The following is a 14,706-nucleotide window of genomic DNA, read 5'->3' on the forward strand; positions in this document are numbered from 1 at the left end:
GTGGAGCGTCTTGGAGGGCGACCAACAGGTTGGATATTGGATTTGCTACATTTCCCTCCATTGTGTCCACTGGGGGAGAACACTCGAAATATTTATATCGAAAATGTCAATCGAGAATGGACACCATTGAGAGTCGGCCATGCGAGTGTGGGAGCCATCAGACCAAGTCGACTGTGAATCTGCCTGCCAGCCCGGCTCCGCTCATTGGAACAGATTTATATTTATATTTGACTTTTTATAGCATTACAGTCGCTAAACTAAATCTTTACTAATTCATCGCTGTTCGATCCAACGTTTATCTCACTTCCACGACTCGTATAAAATTAATGTCGGTCTGTCATTTCAAGACAGTTCTCGGTTTTCTTAACACACATAATTAATTATATACCAATGGATCAGTGATGTAAGGTTAAACTCCTACTCATATTATTACAAAAATATATGTTTAACCAAAATATGAACTTTTTCTTTTTACCAATGGAAGATTACTAATTATTCAGAAAAACGATATATATCACCCCATCTCATGATTTTTTTTGTTAAAATTTGAAAATACATTTAAGATGAACAACTTTAATTTTAAAATAAATCTTCAAAGAATTATACTCTATATACACAAAAGACAGGTTTCATTGCTGCAGGGATAAGGTTGTTGTATAAAAGTAGCCTAAACTTTATAGCTAAAATAATAAAATATTGAGTTTTTTATGGTTTAATTTTCTTTCACACAAACATAGCTCTATATAAATAATGGATTATTATATGCTAATTTGCTATCTCTTCATATTAATTTCTAGATTTATTTTTACAGTAGTCCTTGTTTCGCAAAACACGTTTTCTATGTGTAACATCCTTTGAGGTTGTAATGTTTTAGCGTTAATATTTTATCTTTTACACTGATACATAGTTGTTTTCTGGGCATACATATTCATTTAGATTCTTCACAATTATTGCTATTCGACTTTTATCATATTGATTTAGAACTTCACCATTCAATTTTTGTCGAGTAACTGTCGATAATAGTTCTAGACATAAACACTTTGTATTCGTTAAAAATATATGCCGAGAATAATTAATTGTACGTCCGATTTGACGCTTTGTTAGATTTGTGGAGAAATGGACTATATCTACTTTTACGCGCGTTAAATCAGGAACAATTTTTTCCTTCCATAACTAATTTCTTATAGTTACCGGAATCAGTAGCCTTGAAATCGTTGCGGATTTAGTTTAGAAAAACGACAACATCATACTTGGATATTTACTTGCAGGCCAAAATATACTGGTAATATGTAGTAGAGAGGCTTCAAACAAAGATTGAACGAAGATGGTTGAGGGCGACACAGCATATAAAATTAAGATTAAGCAACTTTGTTTATTTGGAAACTCTGGATTTCAGAAGGTAAACTCCAAAAAAGATTAAGATGTATTTCACTGTATTGTAGGGAGCATCAGACGAAACCTTAATGTTCCGACAACGAGGACCAAAAGTTCTCGAGCGAATTTAAAATGATAATGATGAGTGACGGCTAGAGTCCAATAATTTAGAAATGTAATGATACTTCAGTAGTTAGTACTACAATAAATAGAATAAGAGAAGAAGTGAAAGTGTTACTCTTCCCTTTGGTCACACGAAAGCATTAATAACTATTTATTTAATATTTAATTATTTAGCTTAATAGCATCTACGAGACTAAAAGCAAAAGCTAGATTTTGATGCGTTTTAAGATGTGTGCTAGGAGATAAACATTTCTGATAAATCCTGAAAGTTGATTATCTCCCAGATTATCTTTCACCCTAAAACTATTACGTTTCTAAATTCTTTTTGAAGCCCTCAAAGTAACTCGTTCCGATTTGTGGCCTGATCAGATTTGCCACTTCAAACCGACACCTTCCCCAGCCTTTTACAAAATCCCTGTGACTTTGTCCACATGAAAGCTCCTCTCGCGTGCGAATTACCCGGCGATCTTTTATTACCTTTGTCGTGGAAAAAGTGCATTAGACGGGAGTCCGGGGTTTTCACCGGTCCGAGGTACGTAGTCGAGTTTCTTTGAGTCGTAATTAAAAGAGGAGTGATTGGACTCGGAGGCCGGCGGGCGAATTCAATAAAGTGTGGGGGATTGATTGGTAGAGAGAGGGTGGAGGGTGGTCGAGGGAGGGTGTATGTAACATGCGCGTGTCCGGTACAACAACCCTTTCAGGCTTGTCATTGTACAGCGGCGTGTTGACACAGGACAAGCCCTGCGACTGAAAACTGGGCTCGGCTGATGGGACGGTACTATTGTGCCTCTGCTAGACCTGATTGTAATCAGAATACTGAATAACGTTGGCGTCATTACGGTACTTGTTTAGGGGACTAGGGAGCCTAGAGCAGCTCAAACAGCAAGGACAGTTTGTGTTTAGCTCGGTAGCTCGGTCCACTGCTTCATTACCTCTGCCGGACTGGATCTCTGAATTAGGAATATATTAATTCCTAGAAATTAAAATGTTGTAATTATATTAAACATATTTAGAAAAAACGTTGGGTATATTTGTATTTATAATAACTTGAAAATACTTCAAATACATTAATACTGCCAGTAACCAATATTTTGAAATATAAGCTATTGGAAGGTTTATAGCTTATGGATATTTGGATTACATTAGTTTTAATATATTAAAAGTTAGATCATTACAGTTATGTCGCGCTACCTTACAGTAGGCCTACACATTAACACAGGGCGATGAAATAGGTTCTGTGGTAATTCGGGACATTTGTACCCTTCCTTCATCGACAATCTGGCCAATCGTTCTCCAGATAGAAAATACTTCTCTGATGTATTCATTGGGTTGCGTATCTATTTTAATAGTAGTATTTTATACATAAACAAGGTTTTGTGAGTTTTCCAAACAGTCTGACTTTAAATATTTATCATTATTAATATTATATTAATCAACATTAATTTCCATATTATATTTATAGCTTTTTAAAACGATGTAAGACCTTAGAATTTATTAAATTGAAATACGTAAGCATTAAAAATATTCAACTCTTTTAATCTTTCCGCGTTACTGATTTTGGGGGAAAGAACATTTACTGATGATAAAACAGAAACAAACATAGCTCTGATTCGTAATCGAGTGCTCTCTATTAATAAAAGTTCCATTGATTATAATAAGTGTCATTAAATTTTTAGTCAGCTTCGGCAATGTGCATTTCAATGTAATAATATCGATTTGTTGTCAACCATACACTACTGATAAATACTAACTAATAACTAGTATAAGTAACTAACTGAGTTACCTTTCTCCACAACATACACCATTTTAACAAAAACGTTGTAACGTTCTTGCACACAAGAGTCTTTTTCACAAATACATCACATTTAAACCAAACGAGTCAAAGAAATCAAATTGCCGAGTAAAAACTGAAATATATTTATTTCTTGTGTCAAATTACATAAAATAATGTAAAATCTGTAAATAGTTTTTCAAGACCTGTTTAAAAACATACTGAATTCCGGGACTTTATAAAGTGCCTCGAAACAATGTTCCGGTACACCGTACGTCATATAAAAAACTGGAACATTCTCGGTTTTACGGAAAGTTTGGTCACCCTACACTAACATCAAAGTTGCTTCTTAAAAATAAATTAATACATAAATTACTTTACTTAATAAACAACCTTCCGTAATTAATAAAATGTAAAGGTAATTTAACCTTATTCACAAGACATATCAAGAAATACAAGTACTGTATACTAAAGTCCCTTTACACAAATTGGAAAATCGTGTAATTGTTGGTAGTGTTGATATTATATACAACTAAATATTAAAAAAAAATTATAATGCAACTTTTAGTTTTCGGATTAATTATTTTATATTTTATTTCCAAGTTTTTATTTGCTTTTTAACGGTCATTTACATTTTTATGTAGATGTTCATATATAGATGCTTAAATATATACTTATTTACAAAATCGTAAATGTAGCCTACTCAATTTTTCTTTTATCGTCAGCTGGTTGCTCATGAGACGTTTTTATAAACAACAGTAAATGTAAATAAAGTATAAGGGACATAGTCAATATAATTTTCTCCTACCAAAAATTGAATTTTAATTCTTTCATTTTCTAGAAATGTTAACGTTTGAATTTTCTGTACTACTTTTAACACGTTTTGATTTATAATCAATTATAATGTATGTATATATATATATATATATATATATATATATATTTGTAGATATGGTAATTTTTTTAAAAGGTTTTAGCCTTTAATAGCAGCGTATAGATTCAATCTACAACATGGGACTGACCATGTTATCACGTGGAAAATTACTTCTAGCAATATGCGTTATCAGACGATTGCTCTATCTGGTTCTAGGTTGCGCCTGTAGAACAACGCGGGTGACTTTCAACCTATGTCTTTACGATGGATCTGTATCATCATCTTAAATTCATAGTCATGTCCTCGGTATTCACCTCTGTTTCAAAGACACCATTCGGAATTCCCTATTGGACACAGTGTTCGATTACTCGATTATCTCGTGAATCTGCTTGTGGCGTTTTTACCAATTTATTTCACTTCAGGATCATGGTAGATTTGTTTGTAAAAGCGGCATGCAGAATTAAGTTACACTCATTAAATGTTGCAGATTTTTTGGAATAGGGACATATTTCAAGATTTATATCCACCTGGAAATAATTAGTATGTATGAGAAGTTGAGAGTGGACAAGTGGTCCAAAATTACTTCAAAATTTGCATAACTGTCTGCACAAAGTGGTTCCTGTTCATCCGCGATAAGCCCAAGAGATAAGACAAGAGAGAACTCTGAACTTCCTGGAAGCGTTGTTTGATAGCAACCCCGACCTTCGGAAATAGCATTATAATTGCTCCACACCAATTAAAGACTACGCAAAATCGCAGCATTCTACGTTCATTATATTGATCCTCCTGCAGATTTCTGATCGATTCAATGTGTTTTAAACGTTTAGCAGTTGCTTAAATAAACCGCACCGCCCGTCGAGCCCAAGGCTGTATAGAACCGGAGGCGGCGGCGGCGGCGCGCAGGGGTGGATGTAGCCCGCTAATCACCTCACAAAGGCTGCAGCACGCGGCACGACCCCCGGCTCTTGTACCGATGAAGCCAATTTTGGGCATTTCGACGTCGGTTTCGCTCGTTAGCAGGCTTAAGGGCGCCGACACAAGGCTCTGAATAAATCTACACAATTACACAGCCACCACTTGCATCAGCGCGGTGTCGGTCTGGCACGGACCGGCCGTTGTTCTACAACCGCGGCGCTGGCATCCCTCATTCTCTTTAGGAGATCTCTACAAGCGAGAGAAAACGCTAACTTGACATGAGCGGGACCTATAAGGATTTTGAAATCCAAATCTGCTGTTTTGTTCATTGATGTGATTTTGGAATTAATCGTAATGAAAATGTAATAATCGACTTCATGAAAGGGTGCATTGAAGCACGTATTGTTTTCAAAGTATAGTTGAAGGCTGTTTCTACAATTTTAAGAGCAATACTGCTATTAGCTACTATTACCAGTAACAATGTACGTTTTATTCTATCTTCTATTTGAAACCGGTTTCGGAAAGTAGTTTTCATACCAAAATGCCTTTGTCGTCAGTCTCAAAATGCAAAAGGTTACAAGTATAGCAAAAGCCTACAAAAACAAACTAGTCTAAAACACATCAGATTGCAAAATCGTCAACTTTCGAATTCATTGTGGAAAAGATGATATTGATTTGACGTGGTACACCTTATCTTTGACCTAGCATTCGCTTACACCATACATCCTAAAAGGTTACATGCGCGTTTTTGTCTAAATTTTTCCCTCGAGTTTCATAATATTTGCAACGGATAATCTGAAATTCAGAGCCTAAAACGTAATGCAGTGTAAACTTATCGATATTTAGTACAAAAACGGCAATTGATTGGTCTTTCCCCTCTATTTATATCCAAAACGTAGATAGTTCGCCGTTGAAAAACCACAATACGTATGTCTTTACACTTTCTATGTCATTTATAAATGAGGTGGAAGCACACTAAACCAAGTATCATAACATGCTTCGCTGATGTTACGTGCAAATTTTCAAAACTCATAGCTTATTTTATTTGCGAGATGTCCTGCGGATAGATAGACAGTCAGACAAAAAAAATTTACACGAAAATGACGCATCATAAAAGTTATTCTTGTAGAAGTAAAATGTCGTGCAACATATGAAATTTGTCTCGGCATCCTGCCATATGATACATTCAGATTTTTGTTCATTAAATTGGGTTTCAAATAATTTGTTAAATCATAAAAACCTACACACTAAGCCTAGTGAGATATTTAGGCTTCATATTTGTCACATGTTTCAATCTCTTGTATTAAGTTTGTTTACAACTTTATTGATTTTGCTATTTTCTCGTTACCCTCGTTCTTCTTATAAAGCTAATGTAAAAATATTCTCTAACACTCAGCCGATCCCATGGAGTAACATGTACCATTATTGGACTCAGTGTTCCTCATATACAGATAAGGCTGCATAATTTAAAGTCTATAGGTAAGTTCGTTTTGGAGACATCGTGTGGAGAGATGGACGAACAGAAACGAGATATTTCTAGCCCGACGAGCGATAGGCTTCACCACAGCTCAGCCAATAAATAAAATGTATCACATCTTGATCTTCTTCACACGAATATTCTGAATGTCATGGTAGTGTGTTGAGACTAGTAAGCAATACCAATACCGTCGGACCAGCTTTACTGTTTTCGTTCTCCCATTTTTCGTACCCATTATCCTCCCATCACGGTTTGTTATGTTTACCCAGAGCGAAGAACAAGAGGATAGGTACTGTTATAAACCGTACTGTTATAAACCGTTGAGGGAACTGTTGCGATTGTTCAATCAGTGGGCTATTGTTAAACCATTTGGATTTTCACAAATAGTCTTATTGTAATTGCGTCATTCAGTTACCGCGTTGAAATAATAAATCTTATAATTTTTAATAAACCTGTATAAATCAGAAATTGAATGAAAATATTATGCCATGTTAGGACAAGGAGATGCAGTTTGCGGCCGTATGGCGTATTATACGTAACGCATATTTACCGCGCTTGCGCTCTGGCGGCGCGACGCTTCTCCCGAGGGCTATCACATATCGCGAGCTCGTTGACGAGAGGGGGACGCGGCGCCATCTTGGGAGACCCGGGCAGGAGATACGAGCGGGTTGTCGTTGTCAAGGTGGCCCAATTACTGGGGCTGGCGGACTATATTCACGGCTTGAATAGCGTCTTATTAGACCGGCCGTCTAACTGGGCCTATCTCGACGTAATAAGGCTTCTAGAGCATGTAGACGCGCGTGCCTGCCACCCGACACACCCCCGTGGTCGCCTCGCTGCTACTGCCGCGTGCGAGTCCCGTGGTCTCTAGTTCACTGTGAATAGCTCCTTCCGCCATTTCTTTCATTGACAAGTCGCGTCACACTTTCTGAGAAATTCTCTCACCTCAATAAAGTGTTCTTCCACACAAAAGAGGAAATGTAACTTTTCTGGCATTGTATAAGTGAGAGCTTATGAGCCGCCTAAACGAACATTTACCTCATTTTTGCGCATAGTTTTGCAACATATCTTGTCTCACACGTATCGCTTATACACATCCAAATAAACTTTTTGTTATATTATGAGAAGACATTTTTTTAACCGAACTAGCATAAATGTCGAAACCCTACATTAAACGTTTAAGTTATACCGTTATATGGTCTCCGGCATTCTCTGAAAACAAATAAGGAAGTGCAATGGAGTATAAGAATATATGGTTCTAATTAATCTAATTATTAGCATAGTGAACGATCTCAGGTTATGTTCATGCAATGTGGTTTGAGGAAAGTGTTGGCTCGCCTGTGCGACTGAATTATCCTCCATGAAGACCACGAACATATCATTCATTATCTGTAGGAGTTGTTTCATTATTACACTTTTACTCGAGCGCAGTTTAATAATTGTACCTTCTTGTATTACGTGCACTGTTGTATCGAACACTACAGTGGTTCCCGAGCAAGACCGCTTCGATTCTCCTTAGGTATTATCTTCTTGAATCTGTTGTTACCATTTTCTTACAACTTTGTCTCTTTTTAAGACACTTTCTCTGTTTTCCCTTGGAAATTCGCAGAAATTCCCCAAAAGTAAATCCAGTTTTGGGCTTGGGAACAGTTGGTTGTTGAAGTTCCTCATTGACAACGACTGTCCGAAGTGGGAGGGGGTCATGGGAAACGGGAAAATGTTGACTCTGGAGGACTAGGCTGGCACTTGATAAACAAAACATGTCCGCGCATGTGCGTGCGCCTGAGTGTGCACTGGAGAGTGCATTGTGCATGTGACGAGGTGGACGGACAATGATCGGCATGGACTCTTCCTCTAGCCGGCCGGCTAACTATACCCGGCGTCACTGAATGTCTCGGTGTTGGAGCTGAATTATTTGCTCTTTAGACAATGAATTCTGGATTTGGTTAGACCAACAATTTAAGGTTGGAACGCATATTACATTATCTAATCATTGGTTTTCGGAATAAAAATTGTGTCCTCAAAATATGTAATTGTAAATTTTCCATTACAAATTTAAATGCACTTTACTTATTACAGGCCTTTTAAATGCAAATTTTACTTACCATACAGATAGGAAGACATAAATTAAATGTTTCCAGCCTCTCGAGTGATTAGCTTCGCTAACGCTCAGTCAGTAAAATACGTGTTATGCAGTTCTTGTTGCACCAGATTAAAGATAAATAAATGTTATAAAAATATATTCAAAACTCTTAAATATCTTAATTATAACTGGCGGGTTGAAGGGGATTTTCTGTTTCGGCGGTTGGCAGCTCTTGTCACACCTGACACCCTGATAATTACATCCCCATCTGAGTCTATACGGAGCAATCGGGGCGTTAAACGTAAAAAAATAAAAGCTTCTCGGAAAGTGAAGGGAGAAGCGGCACGGTACCGCACAATACGCCTGTTTGCAGGGACAATATAGGCGTTAATTAGGAGTGCTCCTAGCCTATCCATAATGCATGTGCAGCCTAATTATGGTTCGCTCTCTGCACCCTGGATTGCCTCTTTATATCCGGTTCTTTGCTAATTTATTTATTAAATTACCCACCGGTGCAGCGCCTCTTGTAATGGCCTCTCGGGAGCTTGTAATCTGCATTACAAGCCATTAGACAAGCTCGCTTGTATACACCGGGTGACATTATTGTCCAGACGAGTCTTTTAAATTGTTTCCGCTCGTTGATTGTTGATTGTGGCAGTAATTGCTTCTTGTTCAGAATCCGCTTTTTACTCGCGTCGCGGTAAGATTTTCAAAGCGAGGTGGATTCATTCAGTAGGTCGCATAGTTGATTAGGCTACGGATGATTCAATTCAGTAACCCGTCGCATAATAGGCAGTGCTCAATGGTGCCAACAGTAACTGCTGATTCTTCATTTGTAATCATTCAGCGCGTCCTTGCTCTGCGAGTTGTTAGAATAACTTGTCTATTCTAATTGACGCGTTTGTCATGTTTCTTTTTGACAAAGATCAGCTCATGTTGGTGAAGGTAGTACGGTTGATCTATTAAAACATAAATGGTATGTGTCGATTTATGACTTGCTAATCATAAATCTTTAACAGCTAAATATTTATTAAAACAACATCCGTCTTACAACTTTTCTGGTTGTAGGAGTAGTGTAGTTGTTCAGCAGTACATTTGAAAATTGTTTGACTATTTCAGTCAATGCCTTACTTTATTCAGTTTATTCAGTCAGAAAGGTAACTTTCGGTGAAACATGAACAATAGGTGGAAAAAGAAGGTAAATTTAGTAACACCTGAAATAATAATATGAATTAATTTTTAAATAGAGGATTCGAGGTGCATTTATACGGAAACAAATTTAATCCAGTCCATAATTAATGATTTTTGAAAGTTTCAACGACCATCACATTGTAGAAAAATATGCCAACCTGGCCAACAAACGTAGTTAGGATATTATAAGTTAAATTTTCTTGGTAAGTTTCAAATTGTTTAAGCTTATTTCTGGGGGGGGGGGGTGGTTACAGTTTTCAAAATTCGCGATAAGAAACATATACATATATGGTATATACATACACTTTGGAATTGTGTGTGGTTTCGGGCTCTGGGGGTATTGTTATTATAAATGGTTCTTAAGTGTTACCAAAAGGACAATTTTAATATTATAATTATTCTGCTAAAAGCTTTAAAAAATCACTATTAGTGCTCTTCATAACGGTTTATGTTTTGTATGAAGTCGTGTTACACATAGGTTTTAACATAACACCCTCCTTGTATTTTGTATGAAGTCGTGTTACACATAGGTTTTAACATAACACCCTCCTTGTATTTTGTATGAAGTCGTGTTACACATAGGTTTTAACATAACACCCTCCTTGTATTTTGTATGAAGTCGTGTTACACATAGGTTTTAACATAACACCCTCCTTGTATTTTGTATGAAGTCGTGTTACACATAGGTTTTAACATAACACCCTCCTTGTATTTTGTATGAAGTCGTGTTACACATAGGTTTTAACATAACACCCTCCTTGTATTTTGTATGAAGTCGTGTTACACATAGGTTTTAACATAACACCCTCCTTGTATTTTGTATGAAGTCGTGTTACACATAGGTTTTAACATAACACCCTCCTTGTATTTTGTATGAAGTCGTGTTACACATAGGTTTTTTAACATAACACCCTCCTTGTATTTTGTATGAAGTCGTGTTACACATAGGTTTTAACATAACACCCTCCTTGTATTTTGTATGAAGTCGTGTTACACATAGGTTTTAACATAACACCCTCCTTGTATTTTGTATGAAGTCGTGTTACACATAGGTTTTTAACATAACACCCTCCTTGTATTTTGTATGAAGTCGTGTTACACATAGGTTTTAACATAACACCCTCCTTGTATTTTGTATGAAGTCGTGTTACACATAGGTTTTAACATAACACACCCTCCTTGTATTTTGTATGAAGTCGTGTTACACATAGGTTTTAACATAACACCCTCCTTGTATTTTGTATGAAGTCGTGTTACACATAGGTTTTAACATAACACCCTCCTTGTATTTTGTATGAAGTCGTGTTACACATAGGTTTTAACATAACACCCTCCTTGTATTTTGTATGAAGTCGTGTTACACATAGGTTTTAACATAACACCCTCCTTGTATTTTGTATGAAGTCGTGTTACACATAGGTTTTTAACATAACACCCTCCTTGTATTTTGTATGAAGTCGTGTTACACATAGGTTTTAAACATAACACCCTCCTTGTATTTTGTATGAAGTCGTGTTACACATAGGTTTTAACATAACACCCTCCTTGTATTTTGTATGAAGTCGTGTTACACATAGGTTTTAACATAACACCCTCCTTGTATTTTGTATGAAGTCGTGTTACACATAGGTTTTAACATAACACCCTCCTTGTATTTTGTATGAAGTCGTGTTACACATAGGTTTTAACATAACACCCTCCTTGTATTTTGTATGAAGTCGTGTTACACATAGGTTTTAACATAACACCCTCCTTGTATTTTGTATGAAGTCGTGTTACACATAGGTTTTAACATAACACCCTCCTTGTATTTTGTATGAAGTCGTGTTACACATAGGTTTTAACATAACACCCTCCTTGTATTTTGTATGAAGTCGTGTTACACATAGGTTTTAACATAACACCCTCCTTGTATTTTGTATGAAGTCGTGTTACACATAGGTTTTAACATAACACCCTCCTTGTATTGTATTTTCCCCCGAAATTGTTATAAATCAACATTACTGCTCTTCATAACGGTTTATGTTTTGTATAAAGTCGTGTTACACATAGGTTTTAACATAACACCCTCCTTGTAATATCCCCTCCGAAATTGTTATAAATCAACGTTACTGGCAGAAGTTGAATTCAAAACCCCTTCACTGTACAGTTTGTAAACGTTTTCTCTCAACAAAAAGACAGCTTGGGAGCAATCCTCGTTTTGCCTCTCACAGAATCGCCGCAGAGAAGAAATAATATATCAGAGGGCAGGAAGTTCTTCCCCTTAAATTTTCTTTTGTCCCGCAAACCTCGGGCGCCGGCGGCCCAGGGAGCTGCGAGCTGCTGGTGTCCGGTTTAATCTAGGGGTTATCTAGGGTAGCGCCTCTGCCGCGACAATGCCCGTGTCACCGAGCAGCGTCGCCTCATCGCTCAAGCGTCCTATATTGCTCCCGTCTTTGTCTCACACCACCTAATGAGGTTTTTCGTGTCCGGCGCTCGAAAGTCCAGGAAGTTATTTGGCAAACGTTCTCCCTAGTTTTTCCAGAATTGTTTCAACCGCTTCTCTTACCAAATGCAACTTTTTCTCTCGCGCTGTATTGTATTTTAGTCCGAGTTTCTCTATTTGAAATTGGATATGTTTGAATGTACCACTTGAAATTAAAGTTTCTGTCAGCAAAGGGCAAGACTGTGAAAGGTTTAGTGAATCGGAAACAGGGACAACATATTGAACATTCTATTTTATTTGTACGGGTATGTGGAAGAAGCAACATAAGACATATATTGATTGCGTCGTGTAATTATGTTCTGTAAATACAAATTAAAATTAATCTGTTATATCCTGAAACATAATTAATACTCAAAATACGTAAAACAAGGTTCAACGCATTAATATAAGGAATGTACTCGTAAATTTAAATCGACAAGCTCATGGAAGTAATTTACATTTCCACGTACTAAAGTGCACGATACTGACCTTTTTAAGATCTAAATCGGAAGTAAAAGCAGACAGGTTGAAAATGTATCAACCTGTTTATATATATAAACAATATTATATTATATTATATCGGTTAAGGTTATGTGTAGTAAGATATTCTACTTAAGGTTGTTGTACGTAAAGTTATAAAGCATTAAACAATATTTAATTTTGCATTAGTGCATTACAAATGGCACATCAGTCATATAGCTATATCGAACGGAGCAGCAAGAGAAGCCCTGAAACACTTACCTGCACCTATATTGCGTTCTTCCTAAATTTTAGGCGCTGAGTTTCCCACTTCTCTGCTGGTCTGGACATTGCAGATAGTAACCGTATCAAATAAGCGAATAATCCTAATTCTCTTTTTTTTTAAGGAATGTAACCTTTGAAAATTAATAATTTTAGATTTGGGTTTGAAACACAAGCAGTATATTCCAAACCTAATCAATTACCATTTTAATCAAATTATTTTGTAAATTGCCACTATAAAATACTTGATATTTATTACCATAATGTATGTAATAAAAAAAGCAATCGCCTATAATTGTGGTCAATAGCACACTTTCTGTTACACCGCGCTCTTTATTTTATGAATAATGAATCATTGATCGCTACATTAAAACATGAACTATCTTCGTTCTATTTTTGAAAAAGAATAAAATTAAATCTGTTTAATACAAAAAGTCATATCCAAAGGTTTTGATCTTATTAAAGGGAAAGACAGATGTTCAGGAAACTGAAGGTGCGTAGAGTTTAACGTGGGTTCCGAACCAGTTATGTACTGGCATTATTGTAGATGCTAATTATCGCTGGCCGAGTTGTAATGTTGGACTCTTTTCCAGGATTGACAAGGCCGCCCATCTACCCGTTCACTGCGGGACAGTACCCGTACCCCATGCTGAGTCCGGAGATGACGCAAGTCGCCGCCTCATGGTAAGTACAGACTGTCTAACTCTGCAATACCCGTAATGAATGTGTGAGTGATAAACCGATCCAACAGTGTATTGAAGGACCCACTAAAACGTGAGAGGCATTTTAAGTTTTTACGAAACTGCAGTTGACCTTTTTCAATCAATAGAGTTTTTCCTTGGACATGGATCTTTCCAAGGTCCAAGGCCTTTCTCTAAGACCTTTCTTTCAAAAGTTATAATACAGACGAACAGACAACGACATGATTTGAAGTAGAATGTGCCGGGTCCTTAATTGAAAAATGAAAATGGTAATTTTAGTATTCTAAATAAAATCGTGTGTAAATACGTCTTAATTTGAAAGATGAAATTAGGTTTTGAATACACGTACGGAAGGTTAAACGAACTCGTCTTCCTTGACGTGATCCTCCGATCCTATTCCTTCACTTAAAATTGTTTCTATTAACACAATCTAGCATGATACTCAAACTGTGTGGTGTTTAATTGTAACACCACATTTTTACAACGTTACCATTGCTCCAGTTTTTATACGAGAAGAAACATTTGGCCGTTCATAACCTTTTAGGACCCCGTGTTTACATTTTGAATGTGTGAGGGTTTAGTAAGATCAATCACAATTGTTTGTAAACACCTCTCCAATTGTTAAAAAATTAACGCCTGGAAACAAATTTCCTGTTATTAACAAAGTAAGACTTCCAAGTAAACCAATCTTATCTTGGTTTGCAACTACAATATGTTTTCAAACGGGTTGACAAAGAATTAAACTCTAGCTCATAAAACATTAAAGCGTAGCTCAATAAAAAAGAAATATAGTGTACTAGTAAGATTAGCTGAATTTTTCTCCACATTTAACGAGTTAAATAATATATATCTACTTCTTATTAAAATTTTATCACCTACACAGTATTTAGCTGGATTTATTTGTTTTGTTTTGTTGATTAGTTTTCTCTTGATAGATCCATTTTATTAGAGTTCTATTCTAAAATTGTTGGTCTTAACGTACCATATTGAAA

At 36.4% G+C, this 14,706-nt stretch overlaps 1 protein-coding gene across 4 annotated transcripts in view; it reads left to right on the forward strand.

The window, feature by feature from the left end:
* The window catches only part of LOC124359738 (tigger transposable element-derived protein 5-like), a 59,525-nt gene that overhangs the window by 12,867 nt on the left and 31,952 nt on the right, over positions 1–14,706 (forward strand). For all 4 annotated transcript variants that reach the window (XM_046812734.1, XM_046812735.1, XM_046812732.1 and 1 more), the window contains exon 3: positions 13,607–13,697. In XM_046812734.1, the coding sequence (XP_046668690.1) occupies positions 13,607–13,697 (91 nt within the window). The remainder of the gene's footprint in view (positions 1–13,606; positions 13,698–14,706) is intronic.

Source organism: Homalodisca vitripennis, chromosome 4 (assembly GCF_021130785.1).
Source record: "Homalodisca vitripennis isolate AUS2020 chromosome 4, UT_GWSS_2.1, whole genome shotgun sequence".
NCBI lineage: Eukaryota > Metazoa > Arthropoda > Insecta > Hemiptera > Cicadellidae > Homalodisca > Homalodisca vitripennis.